This window comes from Dendrobates tinctorius, unplaced genomic scaffold (assembly GCF_039654945.1).
Source record: "Dendrobates tinctorius isolate UK_male_01 unplaced genomic scaffold, ASM3965494v1 ptg000032l, whole genome shotgun sequence".
NCBI classification, from domain to species: Eukaryota; Metazoa; Chordata; class Amphibia; order Anura; family Dendrobatidae; genus Dendrobates; species Dendrobates tinctorius.
Window position 1 is genome coordinate 35,592,742 of NW_027361700.1, and position 26,037 is coordinate 35,618,778.

At 43.2% G+C, this 26,037-nt stretch overlaps 1 protein-coding gene across 3 annotated transcripts in view; it reads left to right on the forward strand.

Moving 5' to 3' along the window:
• The window catches only part of LOC141086573 (NXPE family member 1-like), a 249,486-nt gene that overhangs the window by 191,246 nt on the left and 32,203 nt on the right, over positions 1 to 26,037 (forward strand). For all 3 annotated transcript variants that reach the window (XM_073572727.1, XM_073572728.1, XM_073572726.1), the window contains exon 5: positions 15,262 to 15,480. In XM_073572727.1, coding sequence (XP_073428828.1) covers positions 15,262 to 15,480 — 219 coding nt within the window. The remainder of the gene's footprint in view (positions 1 to 15,261; positions 15,481 to 26,037) is intronic.

A 26,037-nucleotide genomic window follows, 5' to 3' on the forward strand; every position in this document is an offset into this window, starting at 1 on the left:
GGGATGATATTCTCTTATATCTCAGGTCAGTAAAAAGACGTATTGGCTGTCATTAAGGGGTTAAAACCCTTTGAGGCTTTCCACATTTTTTCACATTACACTCACAATGTTATATGTATTTTATTGGGATTTTATGCACTATACCAACACAAAGTCACAAATATTTGTGAAGTGTAAAAGAAATAATATATGGTTTTCTACATATTCTAAAAATATAAATCGGAATATTGTGATGTGCATTGTATGCAGCCACCTGTATTCTGATACCCCTAAATAAAACCCTGAGTGACCAATCACCTTCAGAAGTCACATAATTATTTAAATTGAGCTGACTTGTAATTTATTCTCAGCATAACTACAGTTATTCTGTGAAGGCCTCAGAGGTTCATTTGACAACATAAGGTATCAAACAGTATCAGGTAAACCAAGGAACACATCAGGCAGGTCAGGAATAAAGATGTGTAAAAACTTAAAGCAAGGTTAGGTTATAAATAGTGTTGAGCATTCCGATACCGCAAGTATCGGGTATCGGCCGATACTTGCTGTATCGGAATTCCGATACCGACTTCCGATATTTTTTCAATATCGGAATTCGGCATCGGAATCGGAAGTTCAGTTGATTGACAGCCTGACGTCATCATGATGCGCGGTGTGTGCGCATCATGATGCGCCGTCATTTCGGGCCTTCCGGGGGTCTCTGCCGGCCTGCCGGGGGGCTGTGCCGGCCTGCCGGGGGGCTGTGTGGACTGCCCGGGGTCTGTACCGGCCTGCCGGGGGGCTGTGCCGGCCTGCCGGTGGTCTGTGCACCCTGTGGGGGTCTGTACCGGCCTGCCGGGGGGCTGTGCCGGCCTGCCGGTGGTCTGTGCACCCTGTGGGGGTCTGTACCGGCCTGCCGGGGGGCTGTGCCGGCCTGCCGGTGGTCTGTGCACCCTGTGGGGGTCTGTATCAGCCTGCCGGGGGGCTGTGCCGGCCTGCCGGGGGGCTGTGCTGATGTCCGGGGGTCTGTGCAAGCATCGTCCGATGGGACTACAAGTCCCATCTGGCGATGCCTGCTACCATGACAGTGATTGACACATTAGCCAATGATGGGACAGTAGTAGTCCCATCATCCGGCTAATGTGTTAAATGTTAAAAAAAAAAATACTACATACATACTACATGCTACATACATACTACATGCTACATACATACTACATATATACTACATACATACTACATACATGCTACATACATGCTACATACATGCTGCATGCTACATACATACTACATACATACTACATACATACTACATGCATGCTACATGCATGCTACATACATACATGCATGCTACATACATACTACATGCATGCTACATACATACTACATGCATGCTACATACATACTACATGCTACATACATACCACATACATACTACATACATACTACATACTACATATATACTACATGCATGCTACATACATACTACATGCTACATACATACCACATACATGCTACATACATACTACATATATACTACATACATACTACATACATACTACATGCATACTACATGCATACTACATACATACTACATGCATGCTACATACATACTACATGCATGCTACATACATACTACATGCTACATACATACCACATACATACTACATACATACTACATACTACATATATACTACATGCATGCTACATACATACTACATGCTACATACATACTACATGCTACATACATACCACATACATGCTACATACATACTACATATATACTACATACATACTACATACATACTACATGCATGCTACATACATACTACATGCTACATACATACCACATACATACTACATACATACTACATACATACTACATGCTACATACATACTACATATATACTACATGCATGCTACATACATACTACATGCTACATACATACCACATACATACCACATACATGCTACATACATACTACATGCATACTACATGCATACTACATACATACTACATGCATGCTACATACATACTACATGCTACATACATACCACATACATACTACATACATACTACATACATACTACATGCTACATACATACTACATATATACTACATGCATGCTACATACATACTACATGCTACATACATACCACATACATACTACATACATGCTACATACATACTACATATATACTACATGCATGCTACATACATACTACATATATACTACATGCATGCTACATACATACTGCATGCTACATGCATGCTACATACATACTACATACATACTACATGCTACATACATACCACATATATACTACATACATACAATACATTCATACAATACATACATAGACATACAGTACATATAACATAGAGTAACATACTTACCAATACTTGTCACATTGTTCCCCGAAGCCATTGTCTTTTCCAGAATAAATATTAACATAACAAACCACAAAAATACTCACCCACGATCCGAAGCAGTCCACGAGTGTGTCCCACGACGATCTTGGGTAGAGAACTGCAGCATCAGATGATGCTGCCATTCTCTACGGGCTGCAGGAATCCAATGACGGAAGGTAGGTATCCTTCCGCACTGTATTCCTCCGCCACTTAAAAAAAAAAAGTCCCTAGTCTCACTTTATGCCATTGCTGTGTGGGAATTTCCCACACAGCAATGGCATAAAGTGAGACTAGGGACTTTTTTTTTTTTTAAGTGGCGGAGGAATACAGTGCGGAAGGATACCTACCTTCCGTCATTGGATTCCTGCAGCCCGTAGAGAACGGCAGCATCAGCTGATGCTGCAGTTCTCTACCCAAGATCGTCGTGGGACACACTCGTGGACTGCTTCGGATCGTGGGTGAGTATTTTTGTGGTTTGTTATGTTAATATTTATTCCGGAAAAGACAATGGCTTCGGGGAACAATGTGACAAGTATTGGTAAGTATGTTACTCTATGTTATATGTACTGTATGTCTATGTATGTATTGTATGAATGTATTGGTATGTATGTAGTATATATGTGGTATGTATGTAGCATGTAGTATGTATGTAGTATGTATGTAGCATGCATGTAGCATGCATTATGTATGTAGCATGCATGTAGTATATATGTAGTATGTATGTAGCATGCATGTAGTATATATGTATGAATGTATGTAGCATGTAGTATGTATGTAGTATGTATGTGGTATGTATGTAGCATGTAGTATGTATGTAGTATGTATGTAGCATGCATGTAGTATGTATGTAGTATGTATGTAGTATATATGTAGTATGTATGTAGCATGTAGTATGTATGTAGCATGCATGTAGTATATATGTAGTATATATGTAGCATGTAGCATGTATGTAGTATGTATGTGGTATGTATGTAGCATGTAGTATGTATGTAGCATGCATGTAGTATATATGTAGTATGTATGTAGCATGTAGTATGTATGTAGTATGTATGTAGTATATATGTAGTATGTATGTAGCATGTAATATGTATGTAGCATGCATGTAGTATATATGTAGTATATACTGTATGTAGCATGTAGCATGTATGTAGTATGTATGTGGTATGTATGTAGCATGTAGTATGTATGTAGCATGCATGTAGCATGTATGTAGCATGTATGTAGTATGTAGTATGAATGTAGCATGTATGTAGTATGCATGTTGTATGTATGTAGCATGTAATTTTTTTTTTTTTTTTACATTCAACACATTAGCCGGATGATAGGACTATTACTGTCCCATCATTGGCTAATGTGTCAATCACTGTCATGGTAGCAGGCATCGCCCGATGGGACTTGTAGTCCCATCGGACGATGCCTGCACAGACCCCCGAAGCCTGCACAGACCACCGGCAGGCCGGCACAGCCCCCCGGCAGGCCGGCACAGCCCCCCGGAGCCTGCACAGACCACCGGCAGGCCGGCACAGCCCCCCGGCAGGCCGGCACAGCCACCCGGAGCCTGCACAGCCCCCCGGCAGGCCGGCACAGCCCCCCGGCAGGCCGGCACAGCCCACCGGAGCCTGCACAGACCACCGGCAGGCCGGCACAGCCCCCCGGCAGGCCGGCACAGACCACCGGAGCCTGCACAGACCCCCTGGCAGGCCGGCACAGCCCCCTCGAAAGGCCCGTACAGACCCCAGAGAGGCTGTACAAGGGCAGGAAAGGGTTTTTCTTATTCCGATACCGGAAGTCCCATAGACTTGAATGGGACTTCCGGTATCGGAATCAGCGATACCGATACTTTTTTTAAAGATCGGCCGATACCATCCGATACGATACTTTGAAGTATCGGACGGTATCGCTCAACTCTAGTTATAAAATAATAATCTAAGCTCTGAACATCTCACAGTGCACTGTTCAATTCATCATACAAAAATGGAAGTACGGCACAACTGAAAATCTAACAAGACATGGCCATCCACGTAAACTGACATTCAAAGCAAGGACAGTTCTAATTAGAGAATTAGTCAAGGCGCCCATGGTCCCTCTGTAGTAGCTGCAGTGATCCACAGCTCAGGAAGAAAAACCTGTCCACAGGACAACTATTAGTTGTATACTCCACAAATCTGGCCTTTATGGAAGAGTAGCAAGAAGAAACCCATTTTTGAAAGCAAGACATAAGATGTCCTGTTACCACCCACCTTTTGTGTCTACCTCTTTCCTCATAGACTGTAAGCTTGTGAGCAAGGCCCTCTTTCCTCTTGGTATTTGTTATAATCTACTGTATGTGATTATTGTTATGCTGTAATGTCTATTGTCTGTACAAATCCCCTCTGAAATGTAAAGTGCTGCGGAATATGTCGGCGCTATAAAAATAAAATTTATTATTATTATTATTATTATTATTATTATTATTATTATGTCCTGTTTGAAGCTTGTAAAAAGCCATGTAGTAGACACAGCTGTGTGGAAGAAAGTGCTCTGATCAGATTAAACTAAAGTAACACTTTTTGGTATAAATATAAAACACTGTGGCTGAAATCTAAAACTACACAGCATCCTGAAAACACCATTCCAATCATCAAACATGGTGGTGGCAACATCATACTTTAGGGATGTTTTCTTTCCTCAGGGACAGGGAAGATGGTCAGAGTTGATGGGAAAATGGATGGTGCTAAATATAACACAAGCCTGGAGGAAAACCTGTTATAGGTTGCAAAAGACTTGAGACTGGGGCGTAGGTTCACCTTCTTGCAGGACATGACCCTAAACATACTGCCAGAGCTACAATGTAATGGTTTAGATCAAAGCATATTCATGTGTTTGAATGGACCAGTCAAAGTCCAGACCTAAATACCATTGAGAATCTGTGGCAAGACTTGAAAATTGCTGTTCACAGAGACCTCCATCCAATCTCACTGAGCTAGTTTGTCAAGAAGAATAGACAAAAATTTCAGCCTCTTGATGTGCAAAGCTGGTACAGACATACCCCAAAAGACTTTCAGCAGTAATTGCAACACAAGGTGGTCCTACAATGTATTGACACAGAGGGGCAGAATACAAATGTATATCACAATTTTCATATTTATACTTTTCACTCAGAAAACCATGTATCATTTCCTTTACACTTCACAAATACTTGCTAGCTTGTCTTGATATAGCACATAAAATGAGGGGCGTGGCCTAACAGCTCTGGAGACAAGACGTGTCTGGGAAGATCTCCTGCTAAACTTGCTATAAAATAGGAGAAAAACAAGCCCCAAGTTAATAACAAAGACACAGATGTGAGCAGGTCACCGCCGGCACCCTCTGCAACAACTACCAGGATAAAGAAGAGGAAATAAAGGACTCTCCTGTCGGCCTGAACAGTGGGACCAGGCGGCCTGTGAGGGCCCAGACGGGAAGGCCCGAAATATTATCCATAGACTGAGAGATTTGGAGCGGGAGCAGCCTGCTCCACAGAGGTATCGGGTCCCCGGGTCCCCCCTTTCGTCCGGGTCCCCCCTTCCGTCCGGGCTCACGCAGGCTAGGTCCCCTGTCACCCGTTACCCCCTCCTGCTTTGGCGTCTGACGCGAGTGTTCGGAGCACAGTGGGACCTGCCTGGTGTGTCGCGGATGTCTCTCCCTTCCCTCCTGCTCGTCCACGCGGGGCAGAGCTCAGGATGGCTGGAACCGGACGGCGGGCGCCCGCTGCTGCATGACCACAGATCTCTCTCCGGTGCCTACTCTGCGGGACGTCGGAGGTGGGGGAGCCAGATTCAGAGGAGATGCGGGAAAGTTCGCGCCATTTTCTGCCTGGGTGAGCACCATATTATCTGTGCAGAGGTGCTAAGAGCGGGGGCTGAAGCTGAAGGGAGCTGTTGACAGGTCCTGCGGTCGCAGCTGCGACTGTGACCCCCCCAGAGCTGAGATGCTTCATCTGCTTACATCCATCCCCCCCTCCATCTACAATTCTGACATCTACGACACCGACTTTGAGACCAGAAAGTGAACCTGGGCAAATTTCCAGGTTAACTATCGCACTGCGGTTACCACATAGGGGAGTCAGTGGAGAACATTAGGACAGTGGGAACATATATTCCACCCTCTCAAATGAATTGGATCTAAGTAAAAGAGGATTGGGCGACATCTAGTGTTCATCTGAGGGATATACTGTGCCTGACCCCCAATACTGAAACAGTTGCGGAATTTCTCCAGACCCTCTTTTCAGAATCAATATCAAGCATCAAGGAGCAGTTTCGAACCCCAGGACATTCATACACCAAGCCGAAGTGGTAGAGGAACTATTAAGTAATCCGGTGGAATGATACACAAGAGCACAATTTTCTTATATGATAACAACAAATGACATGCTCTTTTAACCCCACAGCTTGTCGGCACAGGGAAAATTACAATATCTTTACATACATTAGCTCTCAGAGCCCAATAGCATAAACCATGGGAAAAACCACGGTAAAAAAATTGAAAGGTACCACTAGAGTCACAAAATATCTAACGCAGGCAGACATGGACAAATTTCTGAAAAAACAAACTTCTTTCCTGGATACCATTAAATCTCCAAATATAAAATGTTTTTGGGCGCTCACGGAAAAAATTATTCAAGATGTAACTGGGAAAAAAGCAAAACTGACGCCCGAAGCAGCATTGCTGAACTTTCCAGTGTGGACTGGACATAAGAGGTTTTATACATTGGCTCACAACATAATAGTGGAAGCCAAGCTTCTGATTCCCACATACTGGAAAACTACAGACAGTCCCACGTCTCAACAATTGCTACACAAAATAGACCAATTGTATTATACGGCTGAGCTGGTGGCTCATGTAAACCACGCGCAAGCAAACTTCAAAGATGTCTGGAAACCATGGATTCTTTTCAGATCAAGCGATCTTTCAGATATGGTGCAAAGTGCTGACTAATGATGCCTCACATACCCCCGCCCCAACTACCTCTCCTTTCCTACTCTGCTCCTCCTCTTCTTTATACTTATTTATAATTCTCTTAATACTATCTACTTCTTTCTCTTATTTTTTAATCTGTTTCATGGAAAACATATGGTTACTGGAAATAAACATATAAGTCCTAGACTGTTAAATTGATTGGTATTATAAAATTTCAGGCTCTAACCTGAAGTGCCGTGAATGTTGCTGGAAGCTAAACCGTGCACGTGACATAGGCGCTCTGACAGGGTACTGGAAAGTGATTGCTAGGACATCTAAAAAAGAAAAGAAAAAAACATGATTCTTTGTAAAACAGCAAATGCGCACACATGGAGTACCTTAAGGCATAATCGCAAAATGACATATGAGATAATATAATAGTAATGATAATGTATAATATATAATAATACCAACTAATACAAATAAAAAGGACAGATATAATTGATCTAAAGCTCATATCTCTATAAAGAGAAACTCTCTGCAAATATTGGTGTTATAGAATGTGAAAAATAAAGATTTTTAGTGATGCTGAAATAAAAATCTCCACCATTCCTAGTTATTCTTTATGACATCGCATAGGAATGAATAAAAAAGTGCATTAGTGCATAAAATTATTCATGTGACTAATATAATATCAATATGATATCAAAAAAGACAAATATTTAATATACTATATCTAATTCTTCTACCTTAATAAAAAGTGCCAAAACCAGGCACACACAAATATAGGTGAGTGTATATATTGAAATATAATAATATAATAATATACAATATAATTTTATAAATGTGTGTAACACAATTCCAATACGTGAATATAATCCAATATGGTGAATATTAATCGTTCTTCCAACAAGAGAGTATTTTTCCACTTGATAGTAGTGTCAAGATCATCCTTTATTCTTTAATGAGCCCATTTTACCGCTGCACAGACATTCAAATATACAGTTATTGATGAATAAGTATGGAAACCTAAAAAATTAAAAACGAAAAAAGACAAGACATAAATAAAAACAATTCATAAGAAAGGGGCAAAGCTAAGAATCTCATTTAACCCATTAGGTTGAACCGAACCTACCCTAAAAATCCACTTGGTCTCCAATTGGGCCAAGTCCCTCTTCCAATTTCCTCCCCATTGATTTATATGTACCCTGTCAATCCCTATCACTTTGAGAAGTTTGGCATTACAATCATGGACCACTTTGAAATGTCTCAGTATAGGTTTTAATTCTGAGATTTCCTCAGTATCCTGAGCATTCTTAATGTCCCTAAAATGTTCTCTAACCCGTACTTTTAAAGGCCTTGATGTAAGGCCTATATAGATTTTTCCACAGGGACAAAATGCATAATATATAACACCAAAGGTGTTACACGTTATGTGTTGAGTGATGGTAAATGTCCTGGTCCCATCACTTGATTGAAATGTTAAAGCTCTCTGCGTATTGGGACAAGATATGCAGTCATTACATGGGTAGAATCCCCATTTAGGTCCTTTAGAGCCAAACGTTTTGTCCACTTCCTCACCCATGTGATAACTGTGAACCAGCTTGTCTTTTAGGTTCTTAGCCCTCCTATATGTGATTGATGGTACATCATTCACACGCTTAGTGATTGTCTGGTCAGTTTTTAATATAGGCCAGTATTTGTCCAAGGCTCCCCTCATTGCTGACCACTTTTCACTATATGTTGAGATAAATCTCACCTTTTGTTCACTTTGTTTTTTCGCTTTTGGTAATAACAGGTCAGTCCTTTTTTCACCGTAGCTCTATAGAGACCTTTTTTTATACTTCTGTTAGAATAACCTCTACTTTTGAACCTCTTTGCAAGTTCATCAGCCTGTCTGTGAAAAAGATGATCATTAGAGCAAATTCTCTTAATGCGTAGGAATTGACTGGTTGGAATTCCATTTAGTAACGGTTGGGGATGTGACGAGGATGCATGAAGCAATGAATTTACAGCAGTATCCTTACGATAGACATATGTCTCCATTAGATTATTCATTCCCCTGGATATTAAAATGTCCAGGAATTCAATTCTTTCCTGATTGTATTTTAAGGTCAATTTGATGTTCATCCGATTGTCATTTAAGTTTTCAAAAAATGTTAAAAGGTCCTGCTCTGAACCTTGCCAGATCATGAGAATATCATCAATATATCTGGCCCAGAACAGGACCTTTTCAATATATGCAACCGGATTGGTAAAGAAAATTGTCCTTTCCCATAATCCCCCAAAAAATTTGCATACGATGGGGCGAAAGCCACCCCATCGCAGTACCACGTTGCTGCAAATATACAGTCATGGCCAAAAGTATTGACACCCCTGCAATTCTGTCAGATAATGCTCAGTTTCTTCCTGAAAATGATTGCAAACACAAATTCTTTGGTATTATTATCTTCATTTAATTTGTCTTAAATGAAAAAGCACAAAAGAGAATGAAGCAAAAAGCAAAACATTGATCATTTCACACAAAACTCCAAAAATGGGCCGGACAAAAGTATTGGCACCCTCAGCCTAATACTTGGTTGCACAACCTTTAGCCAAAATAACTGCGACCAACTGCTTCCGGTAACCATCAATGAGTTTCTTACAATGCTCTGCTGGAATTTTAGACCATTCTTCTTTGGCAGTCTGCTCCAGGTCCCTGATATTTGAAGGGTGCCTTCTCCAAACTGCCATTTTTAGATCTCTCCACAAGTGTTCTATGGGATTCAGGTCTGGACTCATTGCTGGCCACCTTAGAAGTCTCCAGTGCTTTCTCTCAAACCATTTTCTAGTGCTCTTTGAAGTGTGTTTTGGGTTATTGTCCTGCTGGAAGACCCATGACCTCTGAGGTAGACCCAGCTTTCTCACACTGGGCCCTATATTATGCTGCAAAAATTGTTGGTAGTCTTCTGACTTCATAATGCCAAGCACACGGTCAAGCAGTCCAGTGCCAGAGGCAGCAAAGCAACCCCAAAACATCAGGGAACCTCTGCCATGTTTGACTGTAGGGACCGTGTACTTTTCTTTGAATGCCTCTTTTTTCTCCTGTAAACTCTATGTTGATGCTTTTGCCCTAAAAGCTCTACTTTTGTCTCATCTGACCAGAGAACATTCTTCCAAAATGTTTTAGGCTTTTTCAGGTAAGTTTTGGCAAACTCCAGCCTGGCTTTTTTATGTCTCGGGGTAAGAAGTGGAGTCTTCCTGGGTCTCCTACCATACAGTCCCTTTTCATTCAGATGCCGACGGATAGTACGGGTTGACACCGTTGTACCCTTGGACTGCAGGGCAGCTTGAACTTGTTTGGATGTTAGTGGAGGTTCTTTATCCAACATTCGCACAATCTTGCATTGAAATCTCTTGTCAATTTTTCTTTTCCGGCCACATCTAGAGAGGTTAGCCACAGTGCCATGGGCTTTAAACTTCTTGATGACACTGCGCACGGTAGACACAGGAACATTCAGGTCTTTGGAGATGGACTTGTAGCCTTGATATTGCTCATGCTTCCTCACAATTTGGTTTGTCAAGTCCTCAGACAGTTCTTTGGTCTTCTTTCTTTTCTCCATGCTCAATGTGGTACATACAAGGACACAGGACAGAGGTTGAGTCAACTTTAATCCATGTCAACTGGCTGCAAGTGTGATTTAGTTATTGCCAACACCTGTTAGGTGCCACAGGTAAGTTATAGGTGCTGTTAATTACACAAATTAGAGAAGCATCACATGATTTTTCGAACAGTGCCAATACTTTTGTCCACCCTCTTTGTTATGTTTGGTGTGGAATTATATCCAATTTGGCTTTAGGACAATTCTTTTTGTGTTTTTTCATTTAAGACAAATTAAATGAAGATAATAATACCAAAGAATTTGTGTTTGCAATCATTTTCAGGAAGAAACTGAGTATTATCTGACAGAATTGCAGGGGTGTCAATACTTTTGGCCATGACTGTACAGTATTTTTGAAGATAAAATTGTTATGTTCCAGGGTGAATTGAAGAAGAGAGATCAAAAAATCAGTCAACTCCGGCCCATGAACAGACATTGCCCAGAATGCTCGGGCTGCTTTTATAGCATCCTTGTGTTGGATGGATGTATACAAGGATTCAACAACTAATGTAACTAGCCACATATCCTCTTCCATAGGTATTCCTTCCACTTTACTCAACACATCTCCAGTATCTCTAATGTATGATGGTAGTGACTGTGCCAAGGGTTTTAGATAAAAATCAAGATACTTACTTATCAATTCACATAGGCTCCCATTTCCAGAGACTATTGGCTGTCCAGGCGGGTTTGACATACTTTTATGAATCTTTGGAATGAAATATATGCATGCTGTTTTAGGGTAGGTTGGTTTTAAATTATCTTTCAAATCCTTTGTGATTATTCCCTCCTGGAAAGCTTTGTCCAATATATTTTGTAATTCATTCTGGAATGTCAAAGTGGGATTGAAAGTTAGTCTCTTATAGCAATCAACATCTCTAAGTTGTCTCATCGCTTCTTTCTCATATTGCACCTATGGTAAAACCACAATGTTTCCCCCTTTATCTGCCGGTTTGATTACTATCCCCTTGAGACTCTGAAGTTCTCTTAGGACTCTTCTTTGATCAATAGTTAGATTGTCTCTTGATATCCCTTTAGATATTTTTTCAAATTCCTTAGTTACCAACTTTACAAACAATTCTATGTTGGGGAACAAATTCATTGAAGGAAATTTTTTTGGAATAGGGGGCAAAAAATTTTTTACACTAGTTGTCATTACCTGGTGCTCTTCATCCAATTCTTCCAATGTAGCTATAGCTTCCAATTCCTTTACACTCCACTCTTCATCAATATTGGACTTCTCATGAAGATTTTTTAAAATGAGTTTCCTCGCAAATAAGTTGAGATCTTTCACGGCTGAGAAAACGTCAAAGGGGGAAACAGGTGAAAATGATAAGCCCAATCCCAAGACATCCAGTTATGACTCAGTTAATTTGATCTCAGACAAATTAATCACCTGTAATTTCGATGAGGAATTGTTTCCTTTCCTGTCTTTTTTATTATAATTGGTTCCTCGTCTCCTGTAGTTATTGCCTTTCAAGTTACAAAAGCGACTATTAACACTCTGTTCACTTTCTTCATCACATGAAGACATAGATGAAACTGAAGAAGATCTCATACATTCATGATCTCTCACTGGAGCACTTTGCCATCTATATACAGTTCCATTCTTAAAATCGTTCAAATCTCTTTGGAATTTTTTTGCCTTGATACTTTTTACCTCTTTTTCCCATGATTGAAACTGGGTATCAATATCTTTATTCAGTTCATCTAATTCTGATACCGTCAATATTTCCGTCAATTTTTTACGTGTACTCTCAATATCCACATCAAATTTGTCTAAACTTTTTTTATTGTGACCTAGTAATAATTCCATAAGAGATTTAGAGCATAGGTTACACACCTCTTCCCATTTTACTCTAAATAGGCTGTCTTCTACAGGAAAGGAGGGCATAATCCTCACACGAAGACCTCTAGGTATCAATCCCTTTACCAGGTATTTTTCTAAGGACGCCTTGCTCCACCAGGTCCGGGTCCGTTTTTTTAAAAGATATTTTTTGTATTTTTTGATTCCACTTTTTGCCCACTTTCATTTGTACCAATTTGCACAGTATCTCCATTGAAGACTGAATGTACACAAGATAACCAGGCTGTATCCCTGGCTTTTATATCCATGAGGCCAAAAAGAGCAAATACTCACTGTAAAAAATACAGGAAAAATCAGAATATACTCACATAAGACAACCACAGGCCTAATACCGGCACTTCCGAATGATCAATAAATCCTACAAAAACTGAAGTCAACGCCCAATATATATTAAATGTAATCCATCTTTATTCAAACAAACATGTTTTTTAGAAAAAGTCAACAATGGAGATATATACAAAAAAGACTGGTTTCACAGGTCACAATAAGTACAATTAAACCCTATTCAAGGTGTTGCACATAATTACTTCAGCAACAGGTGCATACTTTAAAATATAAGTGCCCACACAATTAGGTAGAAAAAAGTATATTAAATAAACTCCTACAAGTATAAATATGAATAGTGCACAATACACACCAAAGAGTTATCAACAACAAATTATTTAATTTATAGCTTGCAAAGTGCAGTAGTGCATAGCAGGAAAAAAGACAAAAAAGTTATATTTATATCAAATAATAAGCACCTAGAGTGCAAATGTATAAAGCAAATTGCAAAGATTAAATTCTATGTATATTAGTAGCATAAAAAAGTAACTGAGTCTATAAGGTGCAAATAGTGCCCAACAACATTTACAATTAGTGGAGACTTTTATATCAAATAGAGAGTCATAGTGTAGAAAGTCACACCAAGGAAATTGTACTTAACCTGGGAGCAATCCTGATGCCCCGATGCGCGTTTCATGTGTAGCTTCTTCCTTATGGGGGTAAATGTCAGTGGCAAGATATCCTATGGATCTATTTATAGTCCTGTCTGCATTGGTGGCAGCGGTATGTAATGGCGCTCGCTCCACTGTATCGGGGAGTGACGTCAAGTGAGTCAGCATCCCACGTGACCGATCCACCCCCTACCCGACGCATCAGGACAGGAGGCGGAGCTAGCCACGCTACAGACACGTCATCGCAATGACTCACCGCCCAACAGCTAGATAGAGCGCACACAGCAAAGGAAACCGGGCAATAAAAGGACAGATATAATTGATCTAAAGCTCATATCTCTATAAAGAGAAACTCTCTGCAAATATCGGTGTTATAGAATGTGAAAAATAAAGATTTTTAGTGATGCTGAAATAAAAATCTCCACCATTCCTAGTTATTCTTTATGACATCGCATAGGAATGAATAAAAAAGTGCATTAGTGCATAAAATTATTCATGTGATTAATATAATATCAATATGATATAAGAAAAACAAATATTTAATATACTATATCATTTAATATATCTATATCATTTATTGGAATGAGATTTTGTGTTATTACAGATAAATTCTTGATAAAGGCTAGAGAGCCGAAACGTTGATATTTATTTATCGGTACTTCATCCTTTTGGTCCGTTTAAATATGATAAAAGCAGTTACATGAACTCATATTTTGAATCATTGCATTTGTGTGCCGAGGTTGTTTTCTATATTAGTTTGTACTTTTTACCTCTGAGCAGAGCACCTATTTGATACGCGGTGAGCACCCCATTATCTATACGGTTTGATAAAATTATTCTTATCTGCAAATGTTTTTGAGGATTGAAGGAAAATGCCATATGTACAAATCTCATGAAAACCTATTACTTCTTTATTGATTAACCATAAGAAATATATTTTTTTCCTATTTCTAATCATTAAAGAAGTAATGGATTTTTGATGAGATTTGTGGATGTGCCTTTTTCCTTCAGTCTTAAAAAAAAAAAACGATCAAGTTTGGAAGTCCACAATTGGAGTTGTATCCATGGATAGGAATAAGACTTGGTGAAAACAGTAGTGCATCAAAGAGTGTGCTGAGATTTATGAGCAGCAGTGCTACACAGAGCTTCTGACCTTCCAGCACATTCTGAGTGGATCACTAGCTCTCTGCAGTACTGATGGTATTACTGTAAATCTCAGGAATCCCAGCATTCAGTGCCTCAGAATTGATCTCCATGAGACTCCTGCCTTGGAGGAGGGCCATTTCTTGTACAGATCTTTAGCATCTTTATCTGCTTTGTGATCAGTCTCATGCTTATACATACATGAGACTGATTTTAATAAGAGTAAAAAACTATTCACAGGCATCAGTAATGTAATTGTTCAAGTTTAATTGCAACCACCTCAGTATTGTTAAAGTGTATACATTTTCATCTTTTAGTATGTACTTTTAGGAAATAATTCTGAATATTAACTCTGGTAAATATATTTTTCAGACCCCTCAAGGAAAGTGTTAACAAAATGTCAAACGGGGATGCTTCCCCCTTTTCCTGGTGGATATTTCCTGAAAAATCAATGGTTTCCCATCTATTGTAACTTAACAAGCTATGAACCATTTACTCGTATTGAATCATGTCTGGCCAACAAAATGATCTATCTAATGGGAGATTCAACTCTTCGTCAGTGGATCGAGTACTTCCCTAAAGTCATAAAAAGTATGTATGGTCTTATTTTAGTCTTTTATTGCCTACTTATTTTTCATAAATAGCTAGATAAAAAAAGCTTAGGTAGCTAGAGGAGCACTGAAGAATATTCTCTTATGACTAATCAATTACATTTCAGAAAATGTGATAAAAATGTCTGCTGTCACATATTTCAAGCTGTGACTTGCACTAGTCACCTGTCAAAATGAGTCGCAGCCTGAAGAAACAACTCAGCCAAAGTGGGGGACTGTAGCAGGAGATAAAAAAACACTTCTCAAGTGAATCAGAATGTCCTTTCTTTCAGCTTCATCCTGCTTAGTGCTCATTTGTAAAAACCTATTTCGCTGAATTAGTCAAACAGCTTTACAGCAGGACACAGAGATTGACAAAGCACGAAGCTCTACAACTGAGATAGCAGAACAGGTACGTTTGCTTACAATGCTGTTCCTCTAACACACGTTTTTTCTTGAAGCTTCAACTCATCTTGACATGTGACTAGGTTGCAGCTTGAAATATGCAATAACCTGCTGAACACTAGAAGCGAAGAAACAAAAAACAAGTATGTAATTGCATAGGATTCACCATATAAATTCATGTATTTTAATATTGATAACATAAAGCCAAAAAAGTCAAGCATAAAAGCAATTAAAAAGCCAAAGGTTGGATGTACAAAAAGACCTAACTTTCCTGAGCTGGAAATTGTATATAAAGGCTTCCCCCTGACTGGTGTCCGGTGGTTGGGACCCGGTCCTTGTCTGCCCTTATTCACACAGACGTCAACTTTGACACATGATAAGGTTTTTAATATTAGACAGTGTAGGACCGCCCCGACCACAGAGTCACCTTGTCGATGGTGGGACGGCTTTTATGCTATGTTTGATCAAATACAGTATTACTAAGAACTCTGTATGATTCAAATGCACTTTTGCTTTTTACTTATTTAATTGCAGCAGGGTTTTTTTTTCATTTTGTCTTTTGTAGGTTTTGTATGCTTTTTGGCCATGTGAACATGCATTTATATGTGTACCAACTCAAACCAAGCTCAATTTTTGTGTTTTTTCTTTGCATTTTTGCATTCTGTGCAAGCTGGGGTGTGGCCTCCCTCTCCTGAGCTGGAAATTGTATTTAAAGGCTTCCCCTGACTGGTTTCCGGTGGTTGGGACCCGGTCCTTGTCTGCCCTTATTCACACAGACGTCAACTTTGACACATGATAAGGTTTTTAATATTAGACAGTGTAGGACCGCCCCGACCACAGAGTCACCTTGTTGATGGTGGGACGGCTTTTATGCTATGTTTGATCAAATACAGTATTACTAAGAACTCTGTATGATTTAAATGTACTTTTGCTTTTTACTTATTTAATTACAGCAGGGTTTTTTTTTCATTTTGTTTTTTGTAGGTTTTGTATACTTAAAGACCTAACTGTACCTACAGTAAGTTTACTCTGGTTACAACCTAGCACAGACTTAAAAAATTCCAGAAACAAAGAAAATAATTATGCAATAGTATATGAATCACCACATAAATTAATTTATTTTTATTTTGATGACAAACGGAGAGGACAACAAAGCCAAGCATATAAAAGCAATTAAAAAGCCAAAGACTGTGTGTACAAAGAGCTAAGTGTGCCTAGAGTAAGGTTACCACTTGACCTCAACTGCCAGATGATAACAATTCACAGGACAATCATCAAAATAAATACACAAATGAACAAACATAATAATATCACATACCACGCTGTCAAATGATGATAATGCAGGACAACGAAGTTCAGATTGGTGTCATAGTGCCCAAATAGTTGACTAAATGCAAGGGACCTGTGAAAAGAAGCAAAAATAGGAAGACAAAGTGAGACTCTAAGCATATCACCAACCTATCGGTAGATTCCTCAGGGGTAAGGACATTTTCCTGAGGAAGTCACAGATAAGTTTGCGATATGTGTGGGGTCTCACTTCCTTTTCCTATTTCTGTCTCTTTTCACAGGTCCCTTTCATTTATCATGATTCTTTACGGATAGATATTGTCTTCCTTTTGGTGGTCAAATGTATTTATTGATATCAGCATTTATTGTGCCAGCACCTTAATATTTGAAATTATTAATATGCTAAGAGTTTTTACAAGACGATTTAGTCAACTTTTTGTGCACTATGACACAAAACGGACTTCCTTACCCTGATTATCATTATTTTGTAGTGTAGTATGTGATATTTTTACATTTTTTTTCATCATTTTTATGCTGTGACCAGTGTTGAGCATTCAGATACCGCAAGTATCGGGTGTCAGACGATATTCACTGTATCGGAATTCCGATACTGAGTTCCGATACTTTTAGCATATCGAATACCGGAATCGGAAGTTCCCATAATGCTATGAGCCAGTTTGATTTGATTCAGCCAATGACAATCCTCAGAAGTGTGGGCACATCCTGTTAGGCATGTAGGCATGTTAACTAATGACATGGCTGTGATTGGGTGCTGAAATGATGTCATGATGCACTATAAAAGGCGCCGCCGCCATTTCGGGTTCACTCTGCTGTGAATTCAGTTAGGGACAGGCTGCTGTTCAAGACTGTGAGGGACAGTTAGAGATAGCGATTTTCCAAATCATATTGTGCTTTACCCAGGCTACATAATCAACCACTGTAGCTTTCTTTTGCCTTGCAGCAGTGTTCACAGCTGTCTGCAAGGTCTGTGTGAGTGCAGCTCACGCTGAGTAGTGTGTCCTGCAGCTACGTCTGGTTGTAGGCCGCTCAGTGTGTGTCACTGCCTCATACATATTTTTCTTTTTTTGCTGCTTATTTTTCATTCTCCTATTAGTGTGCATCCATCCGTATCCATCTACATTGGTTGGTTGCAAACACTATAGGAGTAGACAGCGGAGCCTCTCTGCAGCCTTTCAGTGCTAATGCCCAGTTTTCTGCACTGTTCACGGCTGTTTGAGAGGTCTCTGTTTGTGAGTGCAGCTCACACTGTTGTGTGTCCTGCAGCTACGTCTGGTTGTAGGCCGCTCAGCGTGCGTCACTCCCTCACACATATTTTTCTTTTTTTGCAGCTCATTTTTCATTCTCCTATTAGTGTGCATCCATCCGTATCCATATACGTTGGTTGCAAACACTATAGGAGTAGATAGAGGAGCCTTTCTGCAGCCTTTCAGTGCTAGTGCCCACTTATCTGCACTGTTCACGGCTGTCTGAGAGGTCTCTGTGTGTGAGTGCAGCTCACGCTGTAGTGTGTCCTACAGCTACGTCTGGTTGTAGGCCGCTCAGCGTGCGTCACTGCCTCATACATATTTTTGTTTTAATGCAGCTCATTTTTCATTCTCCTATTAGTGTGCATCCATCCATATCCATCTACATTGGTTGGTTGCAAACGCTATATAGGAGTAGATAGAGGAGCCTTTTTTCTGGCTTGTGCCCTTCAGCCGCAGCCAGATTAGTATTACCCTATTTTTTGGAGCCTCATCTTTTGCATTGTAGGTTACCTTCCTGCATTGTAATAGCTCCAAAAAGTTTGTGATACTATCGCTTTCAAATCTTTGGTCACACCCTTTTTGTTTTTTTGAGAAAAGAAACAAAATAAAGTTCACCAAACATTCCATTTGACAGTTGTGTAGGCCACATTAGCTCATATTAAAGTGTAGTCCACACACACACACACTTTATAAAATTAGTGTTTCTTATACCTGTTAGTAGCTGTTCAGGAATAAGCACACTAAGCCCCCCTTTGTACTTTTCTGCCTATCTTTATCAGTCTAGCAAGATGAAGAAAGCAGGGAGTAAGGCGCGTGGGCGTGGAGTTTCAGCAGGGAGAGGACGTGGGGATTCTGCAGGGAGAGGACGTGGGGATTCTGTGCCTGCTGCAGGCACCAGTGAGTCAGCATCCCCCAGTTTTAGCAGGCAACAGTCCTTTATGCGCAGCTTTGTAGGACCTCGCCGTACCCCACTGCTGCGGGAGGAACAAATTGAAGCCGTTGTCGGATGGATGGCAGCTAACGCATCGACTTCAATGACTTCCACGTCCTCTCAGGGCCAGAGCACTGAATAGGAACCATCTGTCTTTTCACCACCTACCAAAGTGCCCAGGCAGTCAGAGAGCCCTGGACAGGAGCCATCACAGTCTCTACTTCTGTTCTCGGAATCTGTTGGCTTGGAAAGAGGGGGCCAGCCAAGCAGCATTCAAGAATGTGAAGAAGAGGGAGTATGCAGTGATGCGCAACTGCTTTGTCCCTCTGAATCTGAAGAGGTGGGTGGGCCAGTGCCTATGGTCAGCACACCTCAGTAGGCATCAGATGATGACGAGACTCAGGTGCCACTTTCTGGTGCGTACGGTGCTGGTGAGACTACCCAGGAGAAGCAGGTGTTTGAAGAGGGGAGTGTAGATGATGAGGTCCTTGACCCATCATGGCATGAGGAACAGGAAGGTGGTGGGAGCAGCTCTGAGGAAGAGATTCCCCGAATGGCCAAAACAGGAGGGAGAGGGAGGGGGCAGACTTGGTTGCCTGTAGCCTCCACTTCGGAACCTGTTAGGAGCATTCTTCTTCCAAAAGCCAAAACGGGCGCTCCCAAGACTTGCAGTGCGTGGTCCTTTTTTGACACAGTTGCAGATGACATTTGCTTTGTCAAATGCAAGCTGTGTCATCAGAAAGTCAAAAGAGGGAAAAATGTCAGCAACCTCAATACCACAAATATGTGGAAACATGTGCGGACCAAGCACGTGGTGGAGTTACAGAGACAAACTGAAGACGTAGGCCAACCTACAGCACCACATACCACCTCTTCAGCTCGTGTTGTAGCTTCTTCCTCCAGCTCACACACAGCTGGTTCGGCTTCCTCACAGGATCACCATGGAAGAACCTCTGGCACTGTTGTCCAGAGACCCAGTGACATTCCACCCACAGCACCACGTTCCCGTTCATCCTCACACTCCCAGGCCACTCTACAGCCATCGGTAGCACAGGCATGGGAGAAAAGGCGGCCATACTCGGCAAACCATCCTCGAGCACAGGCTCTTAATGCTGGCATTGCCAAATTACTGGCCCTTGAAATGCTCTCATTCAGGCTGGTGGAGACTGACACCTTCCGGAACTTCATGGCATTGGCAGTCCCACAATACACCGTGCCCAGCCCCTTTTATTTCAGCAGGCAAGCCGTCCCTGCCCTGCAAAAGCATGTAGAGGGAAAAATTAAACATGCGCTACTAAACACCGTCAGTAGCAAGTTCCACCTGACCACCGATGCGTGGACTAGTAACAATGGACAGGGACGATACCTTTCGCTCACTGCCCATTGGGTCAATATTGTGGAGCTGGTACAGATCTTCAGAGTGACGCTGTACGTGTTCTGCCAACTCCAAGGATTGCAGGAATCCAGACTCCTCCTCATACTCCAGTTCCTCAGAATCAGCGCTGCAGGAGCCAGTTACGACCGATATGAGCACAGCCGTGGCGAAATGTCAACAGGCCGTACTGAAATTAATTTCTTTGGGGAATCGAAGCCACACAGCGCAGGAGCTCTGGAATGCCATCAAGCAGGAGAGCGACGTGTGGTTTCTGCCAGCGAATCTCCAGCCAGGCTTGGTAGTGTATGACAATGGCCGAAATCTCGTGGCAGCTCTGGGCCTAGGCAACCTCACTCACATCCCATGTCTGGCACATGTGCTGAACTTGGTCGTGCAGAGCTTTCTGAGGGACTATTCGGATCTTGATGCACTGCTGCACAAGGTCCGCATAGAGTGCGCTCACTTGCGGCATTCCAGCACGGCAGGATCGCGCATTGCAGCTCTGCAGCGCCGATTACGCCTTCCGGAACATCGCATCATATGTGACCTACCCACCAGGTGGAATTCAACGTTACATGTGTTGGAGCGGTTGTGTGAGCAGCAGGCAGCAGTTATGGAGTACCAGCTGCATCAGGCGCAAACAAGTCACACTGTCTGCCGGTCACACTTCAGCACCACTGAGTGGGCCTCTATGAAGGACATCTGCCTCGTTTTGCGTGCCTTCGATGATTCCACGTGGATGGCGAGTGCAGATGATGCACTAGTCAGCATGACTGTCCCCCTTATCTGCCTGCTTCAAAAAACACTGCAAGCACTAAGGGAGGAGGTTTTGGAAGAGGTGGAGGATGAGGAGTCACAAATGCCATCTGCTTCTGGACAGTCTGCGCTACGTGGTTCCTCACAAAGGCCTAGGCAGGGGACACTTTGTGAGGAGGAGTCAATGGAGGAGGAAGACATCTCTCCAGAGAAGGGAGGTACACAATGCTCTAGTCATTATGTATGGGTCGCCCCGTCCCAGGGCCGTGGGGTACTCGGGCCGGTGTCAGGGGAATGTGCGTGTCACAGCAGCGGTGACTCGGTCCGTGGCCCTGGGCCCCAGTATCAATGGCGGTTGATGTTATTGGTATTAAAGTTTATATGAATAGCTCGTGATGCCACCCGTGGTGTTTGGCAAGTATGATGTTAGGCCAACGCTGCATGCAGATCCGCTGGGACTGATGGTGTGGTGCAACAGAGATGGTATAGCTCCCCACAGGCGGAGCTGTAGTCCCAGGGCAGTGTAGGTGCAATGGATGAGGAGAGGCGCAGGATGGGTAGATGTTGGTACCCAGGTGTTGCGGTGCGGGAATAACTGGAGGACACTGGGTGTGCGGTTCCAAGACTTTACTCACTATTTGCAGTTCACACACATGCCTGCCTCTGTACTGTGTTCTCCAAGTCAGGGCTCCAGCCAACCTCCAGACCAGGTAGGGTTCTCCCTTCCACACTCCGCCAAAATGTTCCTTCACCGAACGACTCCTCAATGCACCTCAAGGTGCGAAGCACTCCAGTACTTAGTTACCCTGGAATGCCTCTCTCTAGGTGTTCCTAGTCTTTACTTGTATGACAGACAGCTGTAGCCTGCTTCGGGGACTCCTCACTACGTCCCGGCTCTCTAATCAGTCGCTGTTGTGCCCCAAGTCTATGGTGGGAGTAAGGCGTTAGCGGCTCACTACTCCTCCGGTGTCTGTTGTCGGACATAAAGATTCCAATCAACCTCGGGGACCGGGCCCCGGCCTTTGCGCTCTCTGGACTGGAAGGGTTCTCTCTCTTTCTCAACCTGCTTCCCACTGTCCTTCTCTTCTCCTTCGTTCTGATCTGTTCTATCTCTCTATGGAATCTGTAGTCTCCAGTCTACGTCTCTTTCTCTTTCTGTCTCTTTCTTCCCTGAGGAGCTCGTTCCACTAAGACCAGTCCTCAGCCTCCCCTGACTGTCTTCCTCCGCCTTGAGCTCCTCTCAGTCTGACCTGCTGTCAGCCTGCTCTCTCTCTCATCTCTCCCAGACTGACCTCCTGTCAGACTGACTTCTCTCCCTCACTCTCCTTGGAGACTGACCTGAAATCCTACACTCTCCCTCTCTTTTATAGCTAACTCCACTCGCCTCCCCAGCACCTCGTGTGGTACGAAGCCAGGGACCACAAAAGGCAACCTATGACCTTTCCAGCCTAAAGCATGGATGGGCCCCTGCTGAACTATCTTGTGTGTGGGGTGCAGGTGTGGAGTGTGGTCAGGAGTTCCCACCTTACCTGGATGGTGGGGCACTACACCTTAGGAGAAGGTGCAGTACCTCTGTGGCGACTGAAGCCTCAGGCCACATGTACAGCAAGGGTGGGGTGATGCAGAGCAGGCAGAGATGACGCCTCAAGCAGGAGACAGCATTTCTTGGGCACATGGTTGATTTCATGCTGCAGTGCCTGAGAAACGACCGCCGCATCGCCCACATTCTCAACACGGCTGATTATTGGGTGTACACCCTCCTAGATCCTCGCTACCGGGACAACTTACAAAGCCTCATAACACCATTGAACCGGGAGCATAAAATGCGGGAGTACCAAGACACACTGGTGCAGTCCATCATGTTCTCCATTCCACCCGAGACCTACTATTAGTGGGAATGTGGACAGAGCAGGAGACATTGCCGGACACACATCAGGGGAACAGCTGACGTTACTGAACCCCAGTAACACAGGAACAAGTGTTGATTGTGCAGACACCACTTCTGAGCAGCAACTGGCGGGGTTGGAGGCCAGGGGAAATACTAGAGACAGAGTGGAGCCAGATGCCTAGTTGGAGCACGTTTGAAATCAGTAGTAGTCTACAACAGATATTAAACTTGATGAAATTAGGCCTCATCCTACACCCTGATTGACCCTGGGCTCCAACATCGCCAGTTGCTGCTCAGAAGTGTCTTTGGCATGGGTACTCTCTCCTGACCTGTCATGATCTGACAGTTTTAAATTGCACTGGGTGAACTTTTTTTACTTTGGAAAGTTCCAAGGTGTCTTGACTGTCCCCGGTGGTGGTTTTGGTATTGCACTTTGGGTTTTTGTGCACTTAATTAGGGATCAGGTGTGACACCCTATAAAGGTGTGCTAGGGGGTGCAATCACTGCCTGTGATATTGTGAGATTGTTCACTTTGCGTTGGAGAGCCTGGAGGAAGGATGGAGCTGGTGAGGAGTCCTGCGCAGCTTAGCCAGGGGGGATGTGTTTCAGCTATGGTGTCTGGACGAAGGGCTGGCATGGCGTGGTGGAGTCGCAGTGATGGTGTCAGCGGGAAGTGTCTGCATGGGCTGGTGGAGTGGCGACTATGGAGAGTGGCACTCACCATGTGGGACTTGGCCGCTGAGCTGGACTCAAGCATGCTCGACTTCGTGTCAGCAGCTGAACTCATCCTTGGGACTCTGGTTCTAAGCACCTGCAACTGGTGGTGGACTCTGCTCCAAGGCTGCACTAAGGTGAAGGATCCTGTTATGGTGATGGATCCGGGTGGAGGAGAAGATGCACTCAGGTGGAGGGCTCTGTTGCTGGGAGCGCACGCAACAGAGCAAAGCTAAGTGGTGTTTCCCCTGTTTTGTCTTCTTTCCTCATGTGTGTTGTTAGTGCAGTGGTGGGATTAGTCTCCGCACCGACCTATTCCCTAGTGAGGGTTTAGGGTCAGGGTGAGCAAGGGCTTTAAGGTACGCGTGCGGCGACAGGTGCGGAGCCTGTTTAGGGAATGTTAGGAGTGCAGGGACACTGGCTCAGGGGAGTGCAGGAGGTCTCCATTTCTCCATTCCCTATCGCAGGGCCCACCATTGTTAAAGTTACCCAGGTTCCCCCTTTATTATTTAATTTATTGTATAACGTGTAATACCTAAATTCGCCAGGTGGAGGCGGCGTATCCACCTGCACGTTTTATTATTTAAATGCGCCCCACTGGAGGCGGTGTATCCAGGGTCACGTGTGTCACATGGGTTCGCCTTGCGGAAACATCTGCGTCCAGACACACGTGATCATGACATTATCACAGGCCATACAGTTTTTTTTTTTTTCTCTGGTGAGCTTTGGCCATGTGTAGACTGCTGAGTAATTGCTGCCAGGCCTCACTGAGGTGTGGGGAGCGGCAAGGTGTGTTAGAGCCGCTGCAGCAGCAGTTATCAGGGTCTGGGGCCTCTGCTCAGGTAACCAGAACACAAAAAAAAAAAAAAAAAAATGGCGGCTGTGATCTGGCTAAAAGCCCCTAGAGTCGCTGCTGGGGAGCGGGACTTGCTCATGCACGCGGGCGTACCAAGGCAGGTGGGAGGAATGGTGCCCCACGGAGCTGCTTGGTGTTCCCCGAGGTGAAGGGGTGCGTTCCAGTGATGAGCAGACTGATGTAGAGTCCGCGGGGTTTACGCCAAATCTTCAAATACCACCGTAGAAGCCGCCCCTCCTGGCCGTGTGGAGGCGGCCAGTGAGTGTATATTTCCTCCATATGCGTTCCCTCTCCTCCTGGTGTGAGCAGCAGGTGTGCTGCGGGGGAGTAGGGACAAATCTCAACCCTCGCCATTAACCAACCCTGGGAGGTGCAGACCTCATGGTGAAGAGGGTTAGAGGGTGGTGACCCCTTGGTGATTTGCGGGGGTGTGAGTGTGGTGATGCAGGGGGACGCCTCTGCTGTCTAGTTCAGAATGAGTTCACCAATTATGACAAACGAATGTATGCAATAAACGTTCAGGTCCGGACCTGTGTGTGAACGAGCATGTATGTGTGCCACCAAAAAACATCGTGGAAGTGTGTTGTGGAGCCTGATCAGCTCATAACAAACAAACATACACATACATAATTTCGTTCCCCAGGTCGGCGCTCTGGAGATGAGTGGTGCCTCCAAAAGGAATTTTATTGCCAATACCAGCGGTGTGTTTGTCATAAACCTGAAGTGTCAGGTAGTGGTGGGGTGAACTCAGGATCTGGGCGTCCCCGCTGTAGGTGTTTCCCTAATGAGGGGTGGTCTTGAGGGTCCAGAGGCCCCTCATTAAGGGGGGGGTATTGTCATGATCTGACAGTTTTAAATTGCACTGGGTGAACTTTTTTTACTTTGGAAAGTTCCAAGGTGTCTTGACTGTCCCCAGTGGTGGTTAGCAGTATTGCACTTTAGTTTTTGTGCACTTAATTAGGGATCAGGTGTGACACCCTATAAAGGTGTGCTAGGGGGTGCAATCACTGCCTGTGATATTGTGAGATTGTTCACTTTGCGTTGGAGAGCCTGGAGGAAGGATGGAGCTGGTGAGGAG